This window comes from Monodelphis domestica, chromosome 2, assembly GCF_027887165.1.
Source record: "Monodelphis domestica isolate mMonDom1 chromosome 2, mMonDom1.pri, whole genome shotgun sequence".
Classification (NCBI taxonomy): Eukaryota; Metazoa; Chordata; class Mammalia; order Didelphimorphia; family Didelphidae; genus Monodelphis; species Monodelphis domestica.
Genome location: NC_077228.1, coordinates 107,362,175 through 107,386,072, shown reverse-complemented (window position 1 = coordinate 107,386,072; position 23,898 = coordinate 107,362,175). Strand labels below are relative to the sequence as shown.

Sequence of the window (23,898 nt, the reverse complement as noted above, 5' to 3'; positions counted from 1 at the left end):
CTAACACTGTGTTCGATGTTGTAGATAGAAAAATGAAAATGAAATAACTCCAACCTTTAAGGGGTTGACATTCAACCTGGGAATAAGGTCAGCCCTTTATTCATTTATTTTTTTTAAAACCTTACCTTCCATCTTAGAATCTATGTTGTCATTCATTGTTGATTATTATAATGTATTGCTATTGCTACTTAAAACATTCTCCTGATTCTACTCATCTCACTTTTTTAAAAACCCTTTTCCTCCACCTTAGAATCAATATGAAGTATCAGTCGCAAGGCCAAAGAGTGGTAAGGGCTAGACAATGGTGGTTAAGTGACTTGCCCAGGGTGACATACCTAGGAAGTATCTGAGGTTAGATTTGAACCTAGGACCTTGTCTCTCCAAGCCTGGCTCTCTATTCACTCAGCAGCCCCAACTGGCCCTTCATTATAATTAATTTTTTTAATTATAATTCAAGGTGAGGAGTGAAAACAGCAACGGAGAGATCACAATGCTCTGGGAAGATTGGAGGAATGAGAAACTAACTTGGGGTGAGTGGTTTGGGAAAGTTTCACAGACATGGTGGAACTGGAGCTATCATTTTTTTAATTAAGTATTATGTTACAGAGTCATCATTGTTTCATTTCACTAATGTTCTGCTCTTTATGGCTTCATTTGGGCTCTTCATGGCAAAAATAATGGAGCATTTGGCCATTTCCTTCTTTAGCACATTTAACAGATGAGGAAACTAAGGCAAACAAGGTTAAGTGACTTGCCCAGGGTCACAAAGATATTATATGTCTGATGCTGAATTTGAATTCAAGTGCTCCTGACTCCAGAGTTGACAACTCTATTCATAGTGCCACCTAGTTACCTATTATGTAAGACAGAAAGGAAATTCTACAGGCATTTAAAGGAAGAACAGAACACTAGGAAGAAAAATTGACTGGGAAAAGGCTTCACAGAAGAGCCAGAAAGTGGCAGATCCTTGTAGACTAGGTAGACTTTCAGAAGGCAGAGAAAAGAAAGGAGCATGCTGAATTCTAGGTAAGGGAAATGTCATGAGTAAATCATACAGGCTTCTTAGGGCTGATGATTAATTTTCAAGGGGAGCATCTACACCTCCAAAATTGGCAAAACTACAAATCAGTCCTCGATTTCTTATTTTGTTGATTATCTAAACTTAAGAAAGTGATCGAGAAAATGTGACTAATGCAAATTAAGCATAAAATGGTGTCTTCTGCCCATTCCTCCCCCCGAGAGCCAGTTGTTAATCATTTATCAACACATCCCTGTGTGAATGTATATTTGGGTTGAGGGTATTTGGGGTTAGGATGCCATTTTGGGAGCATTCAGCAATAAGGATCATCTTCAAGCAGAAAGACTGTGCTGGGAAAGAGGAAAGCCCTTAATAAAACTTGGGACTGGTGCAGTAGAAAGAGGGCTTGAATCTTGCCTCCGATGTGAGCTTGGGCAAGTCTCCTGACCTCAGTTTCCCTACCTCTAAAATGGAAGGCTGGGCTGGAGGTCCTCCAATACCCCTTTGAGCTAGAGCTCTCCTTGGTCATCAAGGATGCATCTCAGCTTGAGCATAGCAGTCGAGACAGCAACACTGAGGTGGACAGATAGGGGCAAAAATCCTTCAGGGGTCCCAGCAATAGGACTGCTGACTCTTCTCCACAAGACTCCTCCATCATCTTGTTCCCTCTATACCTACCTTGAGGTGTCAGTTTCTAGCTGGGCTGCTGTGAGTCTCTGCTGCCACCTACCGTTTACATGTAGCATTACCTCCTTCTTAACTCCCTAGTCAGATTCCCATTCCTGCTCCCTTCCCCAGCAGTCCTTTTAGACCTTTGCCTGTGCTGCTACCTTGCACAATGGATAGAATGCTGACCCTGGAGGCAGGAAGACCTAGGTTCAAATCTGTCCTCAAACAATTACTAGCTATGGGACCCTAGGCAGTCACTTTTACTCTGTTGGCCTCAGTTTCCTTTTCTGTTAAATGAGCCCAAGAAGGAAATGGCAAATGACTCCAGTATCTTAGCCAAGAAAAGCCCAAGTAGAGTCACAAAGAGTCAGATGTGACTAACTGACTACCTAACAACAAGTGGTTTTCTTAGGACTCCAGAAAATCACTGAATCTCAGAGGTGGAAGGAAGCTTTTCTGACTTCTAACTCAAACCTCTCCTTTAGCCTTAGCTCTTCTTCTTCCCAGTCCCTCTGCCCAGCCACCAACATTTGTCTAAGAGATCAGTAAGGATACTCTGCCCATGCTTGGGGCAGATGGAAATTCTGTGGCCATGCCAGTGATAAGAATGAGTCAGGCTCTCTTGTTTCCTTAAGCCTCCTAGTGCTGAGTGTGTCTTTTCTATAAAAAAGAAGAAAAAAATAGGAGGGCAGATTTAGATCTGGAACGGACCTTACCAATAACTAGTCCAATCCCCTCATTTTACATATGAGGAAACTGAGGCCAAGGGAAAATATCACTGGATCAAGATCCTACAGATATTCTAAATTCAGATCTCTTTCATACCACCCCATGGATTGGCATTATTTTATTTAGGTTTCTTAGAAAAGGCAAGAAAAATAGATCCATAAAACATATAATTCTTCTTTAATTAATTTTGCTAATGTTAATTATATAATTGATGTGCTTAATTATATATGGAAGGATTGTTGTGTCTGATATAATTAATGAATTATAATTACTTTTAATTAATTAAAGTTATGCTTTTGAACAAATCATTCCCCACCCTATGTCAGAGCAAGTCCTCCCTTTTAACAAATGAAGACATGATATAGAAATTTTGCCAATAATAATAATCAGTTTTTCCATGTGCTTTAAGATTTCAAAGTACTGTGGGCAGCTGGGTGGTCAAGTGGACTGAGAGGCAGGTCTTGAGATGGGAGATCCTGGGTTCAAATCTGGCCCTAGGCACTTCCCAGCTGTGTGACCCTGGGCAAGTCACTTAACACCCATTGCCTAGCTCTTACTGCTCTTCTGCCTTAGAACCAATATACAGTACTGATTCTAAGACAGAAAATAAGTTTTAAATTTAAAATAGATTTCAAAATACTTTTGCTATGTTGTCTCACTTCATTTGTACAACCTTGTGAAGGATATACTATTATTATCCCCATTTTTATGGACAAGAAGAAGTTAAATGACTTGCTCAGGATCACAAAACTGTTGTCTATGGCAGGCTTTAAGTTCAAATCTCCCTGAGTTAAAGTCTAGCACTCTACCCATTAGAACCTCTGGCTGGCCCCAAATGTCTACAGCACTCAGCCCTAGTAGCCACTCATAGGTCAGTCATTATGTGTGGAAGAGTTTTGTTTTGTTACCTTGTGAAGAAGTGGCAGGGGTGTACGTGTGTGTGCAGAGGGGGTCGGGGCATTGCAATAATCATCTAAATGCAGAAAATAATCTGGGGGATTAAGGTTGAATGAAAGAAAAAGTCCTTGACCAAGAGGAGCCAAGGAAGCTTTTAGACCAGTGGTGTCAAACTCCACTAGAAAAGGATCCCCCTGAGTCACATATTGACTTGGAAAATCACAAACCTTCTTGATGTTTCATTATGCTTTTATTTATTTTGTGAAACATTTCACAATTACATTTTAATCTGGTTCAGGTAAAACTACCCATGATACCCGGGCCCCAGAATTTCCTGGGGTCTTAGAAACAGGTGCAGCTCTCTACTGCGTGGTCTGAAAGGTTGGGGTAGTCTTAACTGGGGGCAGGGGAATGAGTGAAATGATCTTAAGGGATTGAGTAGGGGACCCTGGGAAATTCTAATATGCTTGTCTTTTCTTTCCTCTATTCCTGGTCAGGATTCCCCTCAAGAAAATGACCTCAGTCAAAGAGGCCATGAAGATGAGGGGCAAGCACGTGCGAATATTGAAAGTGGAAGACAACTTCTTGTATGATAAAATATTCTCTGTTGTTCTCACCAATTATGAGGATGTAAGCTCTCCACTACTGATCCTTACCCCTCCTTCCCCAAAACTCCCCAGGGCACACATTCAACTAGAATTTCTAAAAGATGTGAAATAAGGATTTTAAATAGTTTTTTTCATTGTTTTTTTTTTCAGTTAAATGAAAGCACAGAGGAAAAATAGAAAATAAATAAGAGCTATGAAATAAAGAATTGGAAAGAGAATTAAGGCTTGGCAAAAGGGAAACAAAACTTTGTCCATGCAACAAATTCATTGAAAATTAGACTGGATCAAATAGAAGCCAGTGATTCTGTGAGACAACAGTAAAACAAAACTAAATGACTTTGAAAAATAGAAGAAAATCTGAGGTCTCTCATCACAAAAATGACTAAACAGGAAAATGGATCAAGGAGAAAAAATATAAGAAACAATGAACTAGGGGGCAGCTGGGTAGCTCAGTGGATTGAGAGCTAGGCCTAGAGACGGGAGGTCCTAGGTTCAAATCTGTCCTCAGACACTTCCTAGCTGTGTGACCCTGGGCAAGTCACTTGACCCCCATTGCCTAGCCCTTACCACTCTTCTGTCTTGGAGCCAATACACAGTATTGATTCTAAGATGGAAGGTAAGGGCTTTAAAAAAAAAAAAAGAAACAACTACCTACGGAATGCCATTAAAAAATAGTCTAGATATATTTCAAGAAATCTTAAAAGAAAATGCCCAGAGTACTAGAATTAGCAGCCAAAATGGAAATAGAGCATACTGGTCACTTTTTGAAAGAATCCCTCAAATGAATACTTCTCTGAATGTTATAGCCAATATTCAGAGATTCTAGGTCAAAGGGAAAAAAATACTACAAGTCATAGAAAAATAAAAAATAACAATTCATGTCTTTACTTTACTTTGAGGTTTATAAAGTGTTTTTGTTTATCCTAGAGGTATGTGGTTCAAAAGGTATCATCCCCATTTTATAGATGAGCAACTTGAGGCTCAGCAAAGTTAGGTGAGTAGCCCAAGGCCACATAGTTAGTTTTTGAGAGCTGGGACTGAAAAGCTGGCCAGTCCCTCACACCTTCCAGTACACTATTCTGCATCTTGAGAAGTTGAGGTTCCCTTAAGAGATCATTTTGTTTAATCTGCTCATTTTGTAGATGAGAAACTGAAGTCCAAGGGAGTGAAGTGATTTGCCCTCAGTCCATCTCTCCTTTTTTTATGCCTACAGACCCAGTATTATGGTGAGATCAGTATTGGCAGCCCACCCCAAACCTTCAAAGTCGTTTTTGACACTGGATCTTCTGACTTTTGGGTGCCCTCCATCCTTTGTAGCCCATTCAACAAAGTGTGTGGTAAGATCCTAGCCCCTTGGCACCAAGGTCTGGGTTCTCCTGGTTTAGAGTTTGAACTTTGTGCTTGGCCCCAAACCAGCCTAAATCTAAGTCATTTCTCCTCCTATTCTCCCATCCACTCATCTGTACTTTCAGTAGGGGTAGGGATAATTCTACCTTTCTAAATAGTGGAAACAAAAACCCAGAACTACCAGAACTGTGTATAGAACCCAGGATTCCTCACTACCAGCTTCTTGTTCTTTCAGCCAGAAAAGATAAATGATAATAATGGGAAGAAACACAAAATCAAATCTGATCCCCTGAAAGAGCATTCAGACCCTGGCCACCCAAAGGATACATCTGGGTCTTCCTCAGCCTTGGACAAGACAGAATTCCTAAGCCTCTCCTCACTCCCAACCTGACTTTGCCTCATGTTTCCATGCTTGTAGCCCCCATTCTCATCCCTCAAGCCCTGTGGCTTTTTTTAACCCTTGCCTTTCATTTCAGAATCAATACTATGTATTGGTTCCAAGGCAGAAGAGAGGTAAGGGTTAGGCAATGGGAGTTAAGTGACTTGTCCAGGGTCACACAGCTAGGAAGCCCCATGGCTTTTAACAATGCCCTGCCAAGGACTAGGTCCCTCTCATTCCCTACATTTAATTGCCCTCTCTGTCCCTTAGCCCTCCCTCACTGACACTTAGACCTGCTCCATCCTCGGCATTTAACCTCCATTCGAGGAGCTCTCATGACTCCTAGCAATTAGATCTCCATCAATATCATTTTAGCATCTCTCACAGGTCCTTAGCTCCTATCTCTGACAATCAGTCAATCAGCAAGTATTTCTCCAGGGTATATTGTGTACTTCCTGCCTCCACCCCCACCCCAAGACTAGAGATGCTTCAAGCTGATTCATTTAAAAGATGGAACAAAGCTCAGGAGGAATCCTAAACAGAGTACAGAGGCTTACCTAGGGTAAGGCAAGTGGGGCTTAGGCATAAGCTGAGAGTCCATTCAATCTTCAGCCATATGTAAACACCAGCTAACTGCTTTGGTTAAATAGGAGGCTGACAGATAGATGACAGGCTAGAGGAGCCCTACTATCCAGGTCCACCCAGGATGTTCCCAGCAGGAGCTCTGCCACCCCAGAATCTCATTATTGCTAATGGGGGTGCTGTCAGGGTTTCCATCCCTAATGAAAGTCACCCTTCCTGTTGTTTGCAGCAGGCTTTAGGTTGCAATATGTGAAAAAAGAACAACAAAACTGAAACCTAGTTTAGGCCCTGACAGAGTGTGGGACACATAGCAGATATCCGTCATTTTTACATTTGTAAAGGTTTTCTTGAGGGGTTCAGGCTGACCTGGGATTTCCTTGAGATGGGTAATCCCAGGTGAGGAAACCCCCTCAAATAGCACCCATGGGCACCTTCTCTGTGACTTGGGGTCTTAGCTAAGCTCTGGGATAGTAAGAGACTTGTGAAGGGTCACCAGGCCAGTCTGTGTTAAAGGCAAGTCTTTCTTGCTTTGGACTCTTTCTATTCAACCAACTTTAGGCACATCCTTTATTTTTTAACCCCAAATTTCTGTCTCAGCAACAACTCTAAGACTGAAGGCCAAAGGCTAGGCAAATGGGGCTAATTGGCTTGCCCAGTCAGACAACTAGGCACATTCCTAGAACTTTCAACCCTACCCACCTGTGCTTCCACCAGTGACAGCAGATTGCAGAATCCTAGACTGTTAGGAAGGATGTTAGAGAGCATCTTTCTGGACGGAGAAGGTCACTTGTTAGTGACAGAGAAGGGAGCCCAATCTCCTTCTGATCTCAGTGCATTCCTGCCTTTACTACCCTGCCTGGTTTCCTACTCTAACACCTGGGTCTTTGTCTCTTCCCCAAAGTTTCACAATCGATATGATGCCTCAAAATCCTCTACTTACAAAATGAATGAGTCTGAATTCATTATCCACTATGCATCGGGCTGGGTTGAGGGCTTCCTAAGCCAGGTTATACTGACTATGTATCCCTCCCATAGGAAATGATGTTCCCTTTGGCAATTTCCCATAATTTAGGATCCTGGAGAAATCCCTGTGGAAGAGGGGAAAGGTTAAGGAGAGGAGATGGATGTCAGCCTACTCTGAGAACAGAGGGATCCTGGGAAACAATGGACTTCTGCTACTTCCCTTTGATCACTAGAGAGCAGTAATAGAGCCCACATACCAATCCTAGAAAGTGGTTCAGCTGCTGCCTCAAAAAGAAAATCTGGATTATTTGCATGGAATTTTGCATGGAATTTGCATGTGATTCACTTAAAGGTAAAATACTTAGAGCAGGAGTCCCCAAACTACAGCCTGTGGGCTACATGCAGTCCCCTGAGGTCATTTATCCAGCACACACACACATACACTTCCAGAAGAGGCACCTCTTTCATTGGTGGTCAGTGAGAGGAGCACTGTATGTGGCAGTGCCTCAAAGTGCATATACATATACATGCATATACTCATATACAGTACTACTTCCAGTGACATAATCCTTTGTGTGGTGCCTTATTCTGAGAGTAACTGAATGAGATCGAGGTGCCACGCAAAGGATTATGTGGTTGCACAATGGAAGACGTCAGCATGGTAAGCTGCGATCTGGGGGAGGGGATAGTAGTGATGGTGATGGGCCTGTGCAAGGTGTGACAGACCCATCACAGCCAGCGCTGCAGCCTCCACTATCCCAGACAGCAGTATACAGTTGTTCATAGTTTTGTTTTGTTTTTTTATAGTCTGGCCCTCCAACGGTTTGAGGGACAGTGAACTGGCTCCCTGTGTAAAAAGTTTGGGGACCCCTGGCTTAGAGGCTCTAGTCCAGTGGTTCTCAACCTGTGGGTCACGACCCCAGTGGGGGTAGAACAACCAAAACACAGGGGTCGCCTAAAGCCATTGGAAAATACATATTTCCAATGGCTTTAGCCGCTGAGAAATCGCTCTACTTTACAGCAAGATCTCGGAAAGAACGGAGACCCTGCTGCCTGCATATTGTACTAATATTAGTTACCTATCAGCAGCCCTCCCCCTATGAGGGGCGATGGATTTACCCTGTTGCCTGGAGACCGGACTCAAACAGAGACCCAGAGAGAGCACCCAGGCCTGGCTTCAGAGGGGTTAAGAACGAGTCCTGGAGCAGATAATTCCTGGAGTGGATAACGGAGCCGAGTAACCCCAGCAAAGTGAAGCCTCAGCTTGAGCTGGAGGGAGATGACAGGAAGAAGAAGGCAATGTCTGCAGACCCCCTCCCTAGGCAGGACTTACCTCCCGCCCCAGCGCTCAGACTGCCTCCTGCTGAATTAATATTTCTCAACATATAATTAAATATTGTTTTTGTGATTAATCACTATGTTTAAATTATTTGATTTGTAGCAATGAGAATATATAATGCATATCAGATATTTACATTCCAAATCATAACTGCTGCAAAATTACAGTTTTGAAGTAGCCATCAAAATAACTTTTTGGTTTGGGGTCACCACAACATGAGGAACTGTATTGCGGGGTCACGGCATTAGAAAAGTTGAGAACCACTGCTCTAGTCCATTCCTTGTTCTTTTCCTACTGTGATATGATTTGAAAAAATCAAAAATCTCTCTTCTATACATCTCTTCCCTTGTTCTCCAAGTCCTCTATTTTCATTTCCCTAAGGGGGGACACTAGCATTGTGACTGGATTTGGGCATTATATTAGCTTAGAGGATAAATCACAGGCCAGCTAGTGGTAAAGATGGATTTACTGTATGAATCCATGCAGCATCCTATTGGCTCTCAACTGAGACAGAAGATCCTGGGAAAAGAATCACCTGAAAACAGTTTGCTTTGGAAGAGAGACATTGGGGGTGTGGGGGCAGAGTACAGTCTGAAGCTTGAACCAATACCTTGGGACTTTGGTTGGAAGGGATCTGTGGGAGTGGAACAAAGGCATTAAAGATGTTACAGAGAGAAGGGGATAAAGGAGGTAGAGACTCAAGTGAAAGACAGACTGACAGACTAAGAGATTCAACTTACTCCAGTTTGGGCCAGAATCCAATCTGCTCCTCTCTTCCCAGTGCTCCTCCAGGTCCTCATCTGTTGGGTTGACTTTAGGTCAGGCCATTACTAAGGGAGAAGGTCCAGGACAACTTGGGCTGTGCCTCCCACAACTCCATGACTATTTTATCTAGGTGACATCAGGTTTTGAGGAATAGCAAGGCCATCCTGGAAGAGGATAAGAAGGCAGCCTGCAGCCCAGGGGGCACATGGGAAATGGTGAAGGGTTTAGGTTGTCATGCAGTCCAACTCAGGGGCTAAGGGCTCTGGCTATAGCCAGAGAGGATTAGGGTGGAGCAGGGAGCCAATTTTAACTCTTGTGCTTACTGTGGAACTTTGGGCAAATCATTTAATCTTCTGTGCCTCAGTTTCCTCATCTGTTAAATGAAAAGTTTGGACTAAATGACCTCAATGATTCCTTTGAATTCTAAATCTGGAGGCAGAGTCAAGATGGCGAATTAGGAGCAGCAAAAGCCAAAACCACTCTGACTATCCTTCCATACCAATCTTTAAGAAGTGCTTCAAAAAGACTGCATTCTGAATTGATCTTCAAACTACCTATTTTTCTTCTTTTTCTTACCTAATTCCTCCAAATCTAATAATGGACTGCACTCCAAGCTAGGGACCAGTATGCTGATTTGTTGGGGCCTAGAGTCACCACCAGGTCACGCTGTTAGGGCAATATGCCTGGTCAGCCAGCTTTCTCCTCTGGCTTCTTAAACCCACAGATTGGTGGAATGAAGGTGACTCAGTTATTACTTGAGGTCATAGCACTGTCCCTGATACCCTTTGGACTGACCCAGTTTGATGGTATCCTTGGCCTGGGGTACCCTGAGCAGGCGAGGAGCAGAATCACTCCTGTCTTTGACAACATAATGGCCCAAGGGGTGCTGAAGGAAGATGTCTTCTCTAACTACTACAACAGGTGAGGCTGTTCTTCTGGGTGAGATTAGCACCCTGGGGAGGAGGAAAGGAAGGGAATGACTCTGCCCTCTGCTGGAGCAAGAAGTACAAGAGGACTCACTTATAAAAGCTCTGTGGAGTCCAGGGTAGCTCAGAGAGACAATTGAACCCTTAATCCATATTAATGGGAGGGAGCCCCACAGCCCAAATTTAGCTTTGGAAAGCATTGTTTTGTATTTTCACAGAGGTATACGTAATCTAATATTTGCCTAAACTTTGCTCTTTATAAAACACTTTATACTGCTCTATACCTTATGGAATTTCCCAGGGTCACACAATTGAGTAGAAGATCTAGTATTTGAACTCAGGTCTTCTGATTGAAAATCCAGTCTTTTGGGCTTCAGACACTTACTATCTGGGTGATCCTGGGAAAGTCACTTAACCACCATTGGCTAGCCCTTGCCACTCTTCTGCCTTGGAACCAAAACACAGTATTGATGCTAAGAGGGAAGATAAGGGAGAAAAGAAAAGAAAAGAAAAGAAAAGAAAAGAAAAGAAAAGAAAAGAAAAGAAAAGAAAAGAAAAGAAAAGAAAAGAAAAGAAAAGAAAAGAAAAGAAAAGAAAAGAAAAGAAAAGAAAAGAAAAGGAAAAAGGAAAGGAAAGGAAAGGAAAGGAAAGGAAAGGAAAGGAAAGGAAAAAGGAAAGGAAAGGAAAGGAAAGGAAAGGAAAGGAAAGGAAAGGAAAGGAAAGGAAAGGAAAGGAAAGGAAAGGAAAGGAAAGGAAAGGAAAGGAAAGGAAAGGAAAGGAAAGGAAAGGAAAGGAAAGAAAAAAGGAAAGGAAAGGAAAGGAAAGGAAAGGAAAGGAAAGGAAAGGAAAGGAAAGGAAAGGAAAGGAAAGGAAAGGAAAGGAAAGGAAAGGAAAGGAAAGGAAAGGAAAGAAAAAAGGAAAGAAAAGAAAAGAAAAGAAAAGGAAAGAAAAGAAAAGGAAAGGAAAGAAAAGAAAAGAGAGGAGAGGAGGGAGGGGAGGGGAGGGGAGGGGAGGGGAGGGGAGGGAAGGGAAGGGAAGGGAAGGGAAGGGAAGGGAAGGGAAGGGAAGGGAAGGGAAGGGAAGGGAAGGGAAGGGAAGGGAAGGGAAGGGAAGGGAAGGGAAGAAGAAAATCTTGTTTCCATTTCTTTACCCAAAGTGAGGACTAAAATCCAGGGCTTCTAGCCCCAAGAACACTGCTTCCCTGCATATATGGGAGAAGTATAAATCAAAAAGACATTCTAGGCAGTGAAATTTTGTGATATTTTGTCATCTCTCTCTATAGACATGTGAGAGGTAACATAGTAGAATGGATAAGAATGTTCGCTTCTAAGTAAGCAAGACGAGGGTTTAAGACTCCTTTTTGCTGCCTTTTCCTTGACTAAACAAGTCATTTTCATCTCTAAGAGAGTGATGAGTCAATGCCCCAGATTGTAAGCAAAAGGTCGATTGCCAATCTGCACTAATACAAGGATCTCTCTCCCTCCACCCAGAGCTCCCTAGATCAATTAAATCATGGCTCTTTAGCACTCTCTTTACCCCCTGCAAAAAAAAAAAAAAAAAACTCCAAAATATAGGGAGAGATGAACATAATGTTCTACTAGAAGGTGTTATCTTCCGTGACCAAGTGCATGTCTAGATTCACAGGCAGCCATTGGACTTGCTTAGTATTTACTCAAGGTCCCAAGATCTAGCAGAAGGCCCTCATTTCTGCAGGGAGAAATCTGCTGGTTCATGAGAGGGCAGGAACAAAAGTGAGAATGTTGGGATTTGGGATCCATTTGAGATTTATTCTGTGCAGTTGGAGAGAGCCCCCACATTGATGAGATCACAGAGCCTCCTAAGTGTCAAAATAATCCTAGAATATCTGATGCCACCCTGCCAAAGAGAGGCCCAAATAACCATCTGGGTGAAGTAGGGCATTACTCAAGTTACCAAGGCCAGTCCTGAATCAGTGGCATTTGTGAGTAAGCCCAATAGAAGCATATGCTCATTTCCTACTCTTGGGACTGGGTAATATCTGATTAGGAAACAAACTTCTTTGACAGCAAAGTGACTTTTGGTTGACTGTGTGGGCAGCAGCTTCAACCTCCTCCTCCTGTCTGACTCAGGCTGAGACTGAAGTCAGGATTCATTCTCTAAGCCCACACCAGCTGGAAGGTAGGGGCAGGTAGTTTAAGACTGAACATTTCTGATGACAAATACAAAAAAATGAAGAATGTGTTTAGTGAGAATTGAATTGAGGGCAGCTGGGTGGCTCAGTGGATAGGACTAAGAGGCAGGCCTACAGATGGTCTTGGGTTCAAATCTGACCTCAGATACTTCCCAGCTGTGTGACCCTGGACAAGTTACTTAACCAGCATTTGTTAGCCCTTACTTCTCTTCTGCCTTAGAACCAATATACAATATTGATTCTAATATGGAAGGTGTAACAGTTAAAATTTAGAGAAACTGAGGCAGGTAGAAATTAGTTTCTCTCTGCAAGAAGTATTATATTTTTATGAGGTTTGTTGAAGATTAAAATATAAAGAAAACACAAGTAAGAAAAGCACGTGTCTCAGCCCAGAGAGCCTATTCATGACCACTCACATCTTGCCTGCTAGGTGGAGCGCCATGTGTGTGCTTCGAAGAGGAAGTAAAAAGAGAAAAAAGGGAGACCACACCTACGGCAGGGAACCTTTAAATAATATTTTGCTCTTGTCCCAGGTGAGAATTCAGTGAGATTACAAAGCATTCTGGGGAAGTGGAGCACGGACTTCTGGGGATTGAAGTCCTGGAGTCAAGTCTATTTTTACATTCCTCCATTTGATTCTTTTTGGGAAAGGTTTCCCCAAAAAGCATCATGAAAACATAATCAACTTAAAGATTACAATAATTTGAGGATGAAGAGAAGAACAAAACCAATAACTGCTGGACACATTGACAAAAAGCCAGTTAGGGGGCAGTCCCCTTTCTCGCATGAAAGTATACATACAAATAAATGTTCAATCAACTACACCCAAAGTTCATTTTTGTGCAACTTGTGGACTAGAGGCTTCTTCATAGTGTCTTCTCCAACAGTTAAGTTTCTGGATTCAGAGAGGTATCATCTTTCTTTACCTAAAATTCTTCTCAAAAGGAATTTAAACTTTGCAATTTAAATAATAATATTTTTTTACATTCTCCCATTAAGAGGGTGATTGACAAATACAGGATCACTTAGGGATGTGTGGCTGAGGTATGAGGTATATGAATCAATTGGCAAGAGAAATTAAAAAGATATCAGAAAATCCAAATAAAAAAGAAAAATTTCTGGATGAAAATATAGACTATCAAAGTCTTATGTGTAAAAATTCCAAGTAAAAAGAAGAATAAATCTATAACAGGTCCTTGAATCAGGGCCCAAGTACATCAATCCATCCTGGATTGGCTTTTCTTTGGTTCTGTGCAATGGCTCTTTTGTGTATATCTTGTCCTGGAATCAGACAGAATCATTAAGCAAAGTCCCATAATTTTTTTAAACAATTAGTGGCATCATTTTTATAGTCTCTAGCTTTTTGGACATGCATTGACAAATGTATTTTAAACTTATAGTACTGAAAAATCAAAAGTTTAAAGAAAATTTAATGCTGGTGACATGTGCTTCAAATATAAAAAAGGAGAGAAAAATTTTAAAAAAACTGAAATAGTATATTGCACATGCGAGAAAAATATAATAAAAGAGTTTTAAAAATTCAAAAATATAGCTTATAATCATTGACACTCTGTGTCAGCTAAGAAAATATAGAATACAAGGCTTTCTCACCAAAAATGAGATCCATTTCCTCTTCATGTCTGGCCATGCTCCACTGTGAGTAAAAGGCAAATGAATTGAACAAAGTAACATTTTTCGTTTTTAAAGAACAGTAGTACAAATATGTAGATATCAATATCCCCAAAATTCTCAATATCCCAATTAATTACAATAGCAAACAAACACACTATCATATTTCACATAAGTTGCTATATGGCATTTTTAAAGCCTATGAATTGATGGATATTTGTCACAAATTTTTTACAAACATAGCAATCTTTCAACCTTGGTAATAAACATATTTAAACAAAGTAAAACTCATTTTGGGTTTAGAACATCATTTATTTATTTATTTATTATCATTTATTTAGAAATATCATTCTGGTGGAAGTAAAGTAATGAGCTGAAGAGTATAAATGAGAGGTGCTCCTTTTTTGGAGGCTTTTTAGGGGTACAAATGCCCTGAGATTAACTGCCCAACTTCCATTCACATATTTAGAAATGTGGGAAGGTTGGGGGTTATAAAATGTATTTCACTTCAGCTAGAATTGGCCTTACACCTCGTGTTAGGGGCAGGCAAAAATGACCAGAGATTGTTAAAAAAAATTCCAAAAATCATATTTAAAAAACCCTTAAAATCAATTGAGATATTTAACACATTAAATTTTCCAAAGGTTGTTATAGCAATTGTAACCAGTTCTGAAGTCCATTTATCCTCTATGTGACAATTTACAAAGGCAAAAATAGAAAGGCTGTTTTTTTTTTCTTATATGGGCTTAATTACAATGATCTCAATATGGTTATAGGGAAAAGCAACCGAATTTTAAAACTCAGTACATTAAATGAACAGTATAACAGAATAATATTGAATCCAGTAATATATGAACTTAAAATCACAACGTTATATCTTTTAAAAATGCAATAGAAATACAGATTTTTTTTATAAACTATTGGAGTCTGAAATGCCTTAAAATATAGCCATTAGTCTCTTTGAAGTTCTTTGGGGGTTTTTTTGTTGTTGTTGTTTTTAATTATACATTTAGATGCCTATTGTCGGAAGGCAGAGTGGTATGGGCTAAGCAAAGGGGGTTAAGGGACCCATTCAGGGCCCCACAGCTGGGAAGTATCTGAGGCCAGATTTTAACCCAGGACTGCATGTTTTTAGGCCTGGCTCTCAGTTCGCTGAGCCACCCATTTGCAACTTCAAAGTTAAAGTTGAATCTTTGGGCTGAATCTTCTCCCTGACATGCAGGTGAAGTCAATAAAATCACCAAAACAGTCAAAAGGTATCCTTTTAAATAGCCCATTGCTTTTAAGTTCCTGTTTGGAAAAGCCTGTTTCTTCTCTCCCTTTCTCTTTCCCCTCCTACACTCGATCCACCCACATGGTCAATACCCCGTTTATTTGTTACTAGCTGGTAGAAATGAGCCGTGAGCAATGAGTGAATCTGCTCCAAGGCTAGAGTTTGTTGGGCAGGCAGGTCACCAGGTGATTGCAATCTTGGTTGAATCAGGTGGGCCAGGTGATCGAGAGAAAGAACACCGGGATGGGCAAGGCCAGGAGCCAGAGTGCAGACAAGCAGGGCTGGGAGCAGAGCTGGCAGCCGGGGTGGGCAGGTGAGCCACAATTTGCAAACAGGTCTGCAATCAGGGAGAAGCAGCCATCCAAAGCGGATGGCAGCAGCAGGCAAGAGGGCCGGGAGTTAATGGCTGGAACAAGCAGCAGCTTTGCAGGGGTAAAAAAAACTTCGGCCAGAGAAACGTGGATCAAAAAAAAAAAATTTCTAGGCACTAGCTATTAAAGATTAACTAAAGATCAGAAAAGAATCAGAAGATTGAGATATTTCGTTTTCCCAAAGTGGTTACACCAACTGTAAAGATTAAAATTTAGGGGAAGCTGAGGCAGGTAGAAATTAGTTTCTCTCTGCAAGGAGTATTTTATTTTTTAGAGGTTTATTAAAGGTTAAGGATTAAAGAAAATACAGAATAAGAAAAACACGTGCCTAGGCCAAAGGCCTAGACAAGATAACCTCACATCATGAAAGAGATGTGTCTGCTCCAAAATGGAAGTCCAAAAGAGGCCTAGCCTATTCACAACCAGGTTTAAACACCCCATCTCGCTCTCGGCCCAGGTGAGATTACAAAGCATTCTGGGGAAGTGGAGCAAAATCTTGTGGGGATTGAAGTCCTGGATTCGAGTCTATTTTTACAGATGACGATGATAATCCTTGCAGTATAGAATCATTGTGAGAAAAGTTTAATCAGCTCTAAAAACTGTGAGGTTTTAGGATTCTATTCAGGGAGAATCTAAAGACATATCCTTCTTTGAAGAGCAGGATAAGAAGACATCCTAGCCAGGATTGAAGGGTTCACAGTCCTAGAGAGAGATGTGGAGACCCACCTAAAAGCATAGATTTTTCACCTGGCAGGAATTTTAGAGACTATCTCCATGGGTCCTTAACCCGGGGTTCCTGGACACAGAAGGGGTTTGTGAATAGTTTTCAATGGATCCATGAATCTAGAATAGGAAGAAAATCTTTATATTAATATAAATGGTTTGCTTTGAATTCTTATATTTGTTATACAGTTAAAAATATTATTTTGAAGCACAGATAAGTAGCACAGTAGATAGAATGCCAGGCCTGGAGTCTGGAGGCTCTGGTTTCAAATCTAACCTCAGATACTTCCTAGCTGTGTGACCCTAGGTAAGTCACTTAACCCCAATTGCCTAGCTCTTTCCATTGTTCTGTTTTAGAAGTCATACTAAAACAGAAGGTAAGGGATGTCTGTGTGTGTGTATGTGTGTGTGTGTGTGTGTGTGTGTATGTGTGTGTGTATGTGTGTGTGTGTGTGTGTTTATTCTGAGAAAAGATCTATTGGCTTTACCAGACTGCCAAAGGCATCTTTAACCCCCCAAAAAGGTTAAGAATCACTGATCTAAACTGAACCTCCATTTACAGATAAGGACACTAACTTAAGACACATATTAAATGATTTGCCCAAATCCATACAGATAGAAAGTAGAACTAGCATTAGAAGCAAGTCTTCTGACTCCAAGGCTAGCACTCTTTTCCAAGCCCAACCACCCAACAAGATCAGGAAGCATATGGTAGGTCAGAATGACAATGACCATCAGGAGAAAGCAGTGCAGTAAAGTAAAGTAGAAAGCGCCTAAAGTTTGGAGTCACAAAATCTGGGTTCTGATCCTGGTTCTGCTGCTTACTGAAGTGGCCTTTTCTTTAAACCCTTCCCTTCCATCTTAGAATCAATACTATGTGTTGGTTCCAAGGCAGAAGAGTGGTAAGGCAAAGCAATGGGGGTTGAGTGACTTGCTCAGGGTCCTGCAGCCAGGAATTACGAGTCTGGATTTGAACCCAGGATCTCCTGTCTCTAAGCCTGGCTCTCAATACACTGAGCCACCTAGCTGCCCCCTTGAGATAAGTTGTTAATCCCTCTGAACCTCAGTTTGAAGGGGTTGGATTATGAGATGCCTGAGATCCCTTCCAGTTCTAGATTCTATGAGTTTACCTGTTAAAATGAACCATCCTCAGAATTGGAGCCCTTGTGGAAGGCCTCCAGACACAACAGAGATTAGACTTTGGCCTTGAAGGAATAAGGGAGGGGCAAGGAAACTTGGTTAGCAGAGATCTGAGGCAGAAAGGCACTTGCTGTGTTTGGGGAAAACAATCAGGTGTGTAGAGCATTTGTTGTGAGGAAGAGTAGGAGAAAAGATTGAAGAGGAAAAGGCTAAGAAGAGGTAAGCTGGGGTGAAACTGTGGATTATTTTAAATGTCCTGATGAGGCATTTGGACTTGATCTCATGAATAAGGAGCAGCTATTGAAGGTTTTGAACTGGGGAAAGTAGAAGAAGAAATTATGTCTAGAAAGCTGTCTTAGAAGACTAAACTGGCAGCTACTCTGGTCTGGATGGACTGGAAGGAAGAGACCCAGGAGGCAGAGAATGCAATTAAGAAGCTATTAAATAGTCCAAGGGTGTGATGATGAGGGCCTGGACTGAGTGGCAGCACTGGGTAGTGGTAATGGAAAAGGAGGAGGATGGAGTCTGGAAGCACAAAAAAGAAAGAAATTCAAAGACTTACAGATTGGCTCTGGGAGTTGGGGCAGAGAGAGGGATCAAGGATGATTCCTGGGTTTTTAGCATGAGTGAATGAGAGAGTAGTGGTATCCTGATCAGTGAAGCAGTAAAATCCAGAAGGGATGGACTAATGAGGATGTGAAGGTAATTAGTTTAGCTCTGGACATATTGGAGAGAGAGTGAATAGAGTTGGCCAGGAGACCTGGGTTTAAGTTCTGCCTCAGATATAGCCTGACTGTGTGGCCCTGGGAAAATCACTGAACTACTTGATGCTCCAAACCAGAAGCATTGAACACAGTCTCCCAGGCTGTCACAACACTCTAAAGCATAGCCTAACCAAATAAAAATGAAATAAGGGGGGCAGCTGGGTAGCTCAGTGGATTGAGAGCCAGGCCAAGAGATGGGAGGTCCTAGGTTCAAATCTCGCCTCAGACACTTCCTAGCTGGGTGACCCTGGACAAGTCACTTGACAACCATTGCCTAGCCCTTACCATTCTTCTGCCTTGGAGCCAATATACAATATTGACTCCAAGATGGACGGTAAGGGTTTTAAAAAATAAATAAATTTTAAAAATAAATAAATAAAATGAAATAAGGACAGCTAGGTGGCATAGTAGACAGAGTGCCAGGCTTAGAGTCAGGAGGACCTGGGTTCAAGTCTAACCTCAAACATTTCCTAGCTATATGACCCTAGCAAGTCACTTAACTCCAATTGCCTAGTCCTTGCTGCTCTTCTGTCTTAGAATTGACACAAAAACAGAAGGTATGAGTTTTTAAAAAAAGGATACTGGGGACCTGAATTGCTTGTGAGTAGAAGAGAGTCCATGGAAAAGAAGAGATGGAAAAATCAAGAGGGGATGATAAATAGAGAAAGGGCTCTAAAGAATAGGAGGGAGGCACCAGAAACCAAGAGGTAGAGGCATTAGTCTTAGAAAGGAAGAGAGATATTTCTTCTTCTGTGGCTAGAAAAGGATAGTTCTAGATGGCATGGCTATCCCATTTGCAGAGGTCATAAAGATAGGATGGATAATTAACACTCTATAGGACAGTCAGGATCCCCCCAAATCTCCGGAGGCTAGAACACTAGACTGTCTCATGTGGTGAAATTTCACAGGGATCCACAGAGAGTCTTGGATGGTTTCAAAAAATCAACTTTGCAGGCACAAGGTAGGGGGAAGCCCTTTGATGGAGAAAGGTCGGGGGGCCAATTTAGTGGAGTCAATGATGGGCTATGACAGCCCCAAAAAAGATTGTGATTTGAGGCTGCAGAGCTTCCAGAAGAGGTGGTAGTACTACTGACCAGTCCCATGACTTGTACAGACCAGTTCTGGAAAACCCTGTTTGATTCTGGGCACCACAGGACAAAGAGAATGTTGACAGTCTGGACAGGGTCCAAAGGAGGGCAACCACAAAGGTAGAGAACTTTGAGTCATGAGTGTTTAGCTGGGAGAAAAAAGAAGACTAGATTAGGAGGGTGGTGAACATGATGGCTGTCTTCTAGTACTGGGAAAGCTGCCATGTTACAAAGAGATTAGTTAGGCTCATTCTATTTATTCCCAGAGGGCAGAACCAATGGCAATCCAGAGAAGTTATAGAGATGATTAGGCTGGTGTCAGGAAAAAATTTCCTAATGACTAGAGTTGTGTGAGAAGAGTGGAGGCTGCTTTGTGAGATTATGGGTTCCCTCTCACTGGAGTTCTTAAAGCAAAGGCTGAATGGACACTCGGGCATAAGGTATGGGATAGTGGAAGGATACTTTCCAGGCTTGTGCTAGACATTGGGTCATGGCATCAAACTCGCATAGAAAAGGGGCTTCACTAAACCATACATAGGAATCCGTATGGGCCACACGTTGACTTGCAAAACAAGAAGTTGATATTTTCTGTGTTTTCTTCTGCATTAGTTTTTTTGAATATTTTCCAATTAAATTTTAATCTGGGTCCATACTCAAGGCTTTTGGGATGCTCAGGGGCATTGTTTGACAGCTCTTGATCCTCCTTAGGTGCCCTGTGAGGTCCCCTCCAACTATAAAATTCTATAATTCCAGGAAGATGCAGAGAAATTTTCAAGTAAGGTGAAGGTATCTTTGCTAAAAGGTCAGCAGTGACCTTTTTTGTTTTTTAGCCATTCCTTTCTGACTTAGTAATAGCCAAGGGTTAGGCAAATAGAGAGGAGATGAGTGACTTGTCCAGGGTCACACAGCTGAGAAGGATAGCAGTGACCTTCTAATTTTAAACCCAATTGTTTCTTCACTGTACTTGACTTCTCTGCAGCCTTCTCAAAACTCTGGTCTGGCCTTCCATGACACAGCATTCACCTGATTCTCTTCCTACTTCCCTGGTCACTTCCCTATATGTATTTTTTTTATTTTAAACCCTTCCCTTCTATCTTAGAATTAATACAGTGTATTGGTTCCAAGGTAGAAGAGCAGTAACAGCTAGGCAATGGGGGAGTTAAGTGACTTGCCCAGGGTCACAAAGCTAGGAAGTGTCTTGAGATCACATTTGAATTCAGGACCTCCCACCTCTAAGACTGGTTAAAAAAAAAAAAACTGCTAGGGATATCCTGGAGATCTAATGAAATCCTAATTGTGAAAGGGATGGGAGATGGGAGTGGCCAAATAATTCCATCAATTCTTCCCTATCTCTTTACAGGAAACCCAAGTGAGGATACAAGCTCATTCCTACATAACTCCAGCTTCCCTGTCCATGAGCATCCTTAGTAACATGGCCTAAAGTCACACACTCTACCAGCCCAGAGAGGCCCCAAAGAAGCCCAGGATCATTGGAGGCTGACTGCTGATATTCTCTGCACCAACCCCCCCCCCCTTTTAGTCACAATCCCGTGCATTCCTACCCTTACCTTCCTCTCATCTTTCCCAGAATTGTTCCCCAGGTGCCAAGCCCCACTCTTTGGGGCCTGGATCTAACTCAAAGTACCTACAGCAAGAGAATGGGTGCCAATTTGCATCTCATTTTCATAGAGCTCATTTGCACATCCCCATCCCTCCTCCTTTCTACTAATTACTGCAGTGACTGCTGGGTCAGGTTGGGCTGACCCAGCCTGGAAAAATGAGAGCTGTCCAAAAATGGCAAGGACTGATTTGGGAGGAATTGAATTTTCCCATCATGGGGTCTTACAGGGGAGGCTCAGTGACCACTTGTGGGGGCCTTGGAGAGGAGCTCCTTATTCAGGGATGTAACCGGATGTAGATTCAAGGCATGAAGGGCCCATGAGGTCCCAGTATGAGATCCAGGAAAGGAGGAAAATGCACATCCCCTGGCTTTGCTATCCCACAGTCTACTGCCTCCTATCTCCCATGGCCTGGTCCAAAGCTTAGCCTAGTCCCTGACACATAGTAGATGCTTAATAAATATTTGTTGACTTGACTGTCCCTATTCTCCAAACCCCTCTCCCAATTTCCCTTTAGCCCTGAGTCCTCAGACCTCAGGGTGAAAAGATTGCCATCTGCCCTCCAGGAGTTCGGGGAAGAATGGTGGAGAGCAGATACTGGGAGGCAGTGACCCCAACTATTACCAAGGGACCTTTTACTACATCAGCACCAGCCGGCCCCACTTCTGGCAGATCCAGATGCAAGGGTAAGGAATCACCATTGGTTCTAATTCCATTCTACCTCCTAACCCGCCCTGAAATCCATACAAACCTAATGTTTCGCCAACCCCAAGAATTTTTGTCACCCACCTCTCTACATTCAGATACCTCTGGAATGACTTCTATCTATTCACTAATGTCCTTCCCTAGGGACTACTGCCATTGACTATTTCTTTTGAACCCTTACTTTCTCTCTTGGAAACAATTCTAAGACAAAAAGGCAAGGGCTAGACAAGCAGGGTTAAGTGACTGTTCCAGGTTCATACAGGTAGGAAGTGTCTGAGGCCAAATTTGAACCCCAGGTCCGCCTGACTCTAGGCCTGGTGCTCTATCCACTGTGCCAGCCCACTGTCCCTGTCATAGACTATTGGGGGGGGGGGTCTGTTTTCTTTTCTTTCTTTTTCAGTTATAGGAGAAACCATTTATGACAATTGTTTTCAGACATTTTAGGATTCAGATTTTCTCTTTCCTTCCCTTCCCCTCCAAGGTGGTAAATAGTCTGATAAAGTTCTTTCATGCAAAATAGATTTCCATATTCCCCATGTCTGAACTGAAGACATATCACATGTACAATTGAAAAGAACATGAAACTCGTGAAGGAAATGAAGTAGAAGATGGCATCCAGGGCTTTGATTTCCAATCAGACTCTAACAGTTCCATTTTGGGCTGTGGATGCCATTTTGGGGCATGAGTCCTTTGTTGTTATCCTTACCATAGACTCTTAATACAAATGGGTGTTCATGAGAGAGAAGGAAGAGGAGGCAGAGGGAGTATTCCTAAGGTGTTTGGAGGGAGGTGAGAATAAGGAGGTACTAACCCTAACAATCCAAGGACTTGGCAGCTTGATAAAAATAAGAGACTGCTGGAATTGGAATTGGAAATCTGGGTTTCAATCCTGGATCTGACAATCACATCTGTAAAATGGGATTAATGATACTATCCTATACCTCATGAATTGATTATGAAGAAATGCTTTACAAACATTAATCATTAGACTGGGTGCCTTCTGCCCACCTCCCTCTCCTTTAATATATGGACACTCTAGCCCGATGTCCTTTAGGAAATCTCCCCAGTTTCAGCTCAATTATTTCTTTTTTTTTTTAACCTTTAATTTCTCTCTTACAATCATTACTGTGTATTGGTTCCAAGGCAGAAAATTTGTAAGGGCTAGGCAAACAGGGTTAAGTGACTTACTCAGGATCACACAGCTGGAAGTGTCTGAGGCCAAATTTGAACCCAGGACCTCATATTTCTTGGTATTGTTCTCAAACCACTAAGCCACCTAACTGTCCCCCAGATAACCTATTTTCCACCTATATAACACATTCTCTGAAATGTTCTTTCCATGTATTTGGAGCATCACATCCACCCCCTCCTCTGTCCAAATATCAACTCCCTGAAAGTAGGGATTATATCTGTTCTTTGTTCTGTCCCCAAGATCCTAATCTGAGGCTCAAAGTCTCGGGGAGGGGGAGGTGGCAAGTGGCTGACCCTATTGACCTATGAACCCTCTTTCTGTCTCTGACCTTCCCATACAGGGTGACTGTCAAGTCTTATGTGCTGTCCTGCAAGGATGGTTGCACTGCAGTTGTGGCAACATATGGGCACTGATGAAGACAATTGGAGCTAAGGAACAGGAGGAAGAGGTGAGCAACCAAACTCTGGGAAGAAGAAGAGAGTGGGGGGTTGCCAAGAAGGGCTGGGTAAAACCAGGATCCTGAAGTTCTCTTCCCAGAGAATGGAAGGACCATAAGGGGGCTGATTCAGAGGTGGTTATCTCAAAGGTGGTTGTCCCATTTTGGTCTGCCCCACTCCCTGCAAATGCAATAATTACTCAGAAGGTAGCATAGATTTCAGAGTTGGAAGGTCCCTCAGAAGTCTTCATTCTATCCTGTTCAGAAATTCTCTGCACATCATTCTTTACAGGTATTCATCCACCTTCTGATAGAACATTTCCAATGAAAGGAAGCTCACCACCTTACACAAAGTAAACATTTCTGTTTATTGCCATGAAATTTAACTATTGGCACCTTTGAGGTGACTCAATGCATAGAGTGCTGGAATCAGAAAGATTTGAGTTCAAATTTAGTCTCAGACACTTATTAGCTGTGCGACCTTGGACAAGTCACTTAATTCTGTTTGCCTAATCCACTGGAGAAGGAAATGTGAAACCACTCCAGTACTTGCCAAGAAAACCCCA

At 42.1% G+C, this 23,898-nt stretch overlaps 1 protein-coding gene across 1 annotated transcript in view; it reads left to right on the top strand.

Annotated features, from left to right (window-relative positions):
• The first annotated feature begins 457 nt into the window (after window positions 1–457).
• LOC100618729 (renin-like) overlaps window positions 458–23,898 on the top strand; it is a 30,048-nt gene continuing 6,607 nt past the window's right edge. Inside the window, exons 1-7 of the mRNA XM_056814621.1 lie at window positions 458–530; window positions 3,811–3,943; window positions 5,135–5,251; window positions 7,131–7,235; window positions 9,988–10,217; window positions 21,566–21,685; window positions 23,237–23,274. Coding sequence (XP_056670599.1) covers window positions 3,827–3,943; window positions 5,135–5,251; window positions 7,131–7,235; window positions 9,988–10,217; window positions 21,566–21,685; window positions 23,237–23,274 — 727 coding nt within the window. The 5' untranslated portion in view covers window positions 458–530; window positions 3,811–3,826. The remainder of the gene's footprint in view (window positions 531–3,810; window positions 3,944–5,134; window positions 5,252–7,130; window positions 7,236–9,987; window positions 10,218–21,565; window positions 21,686–23,236; window positions 23,275–23,898) is intronic.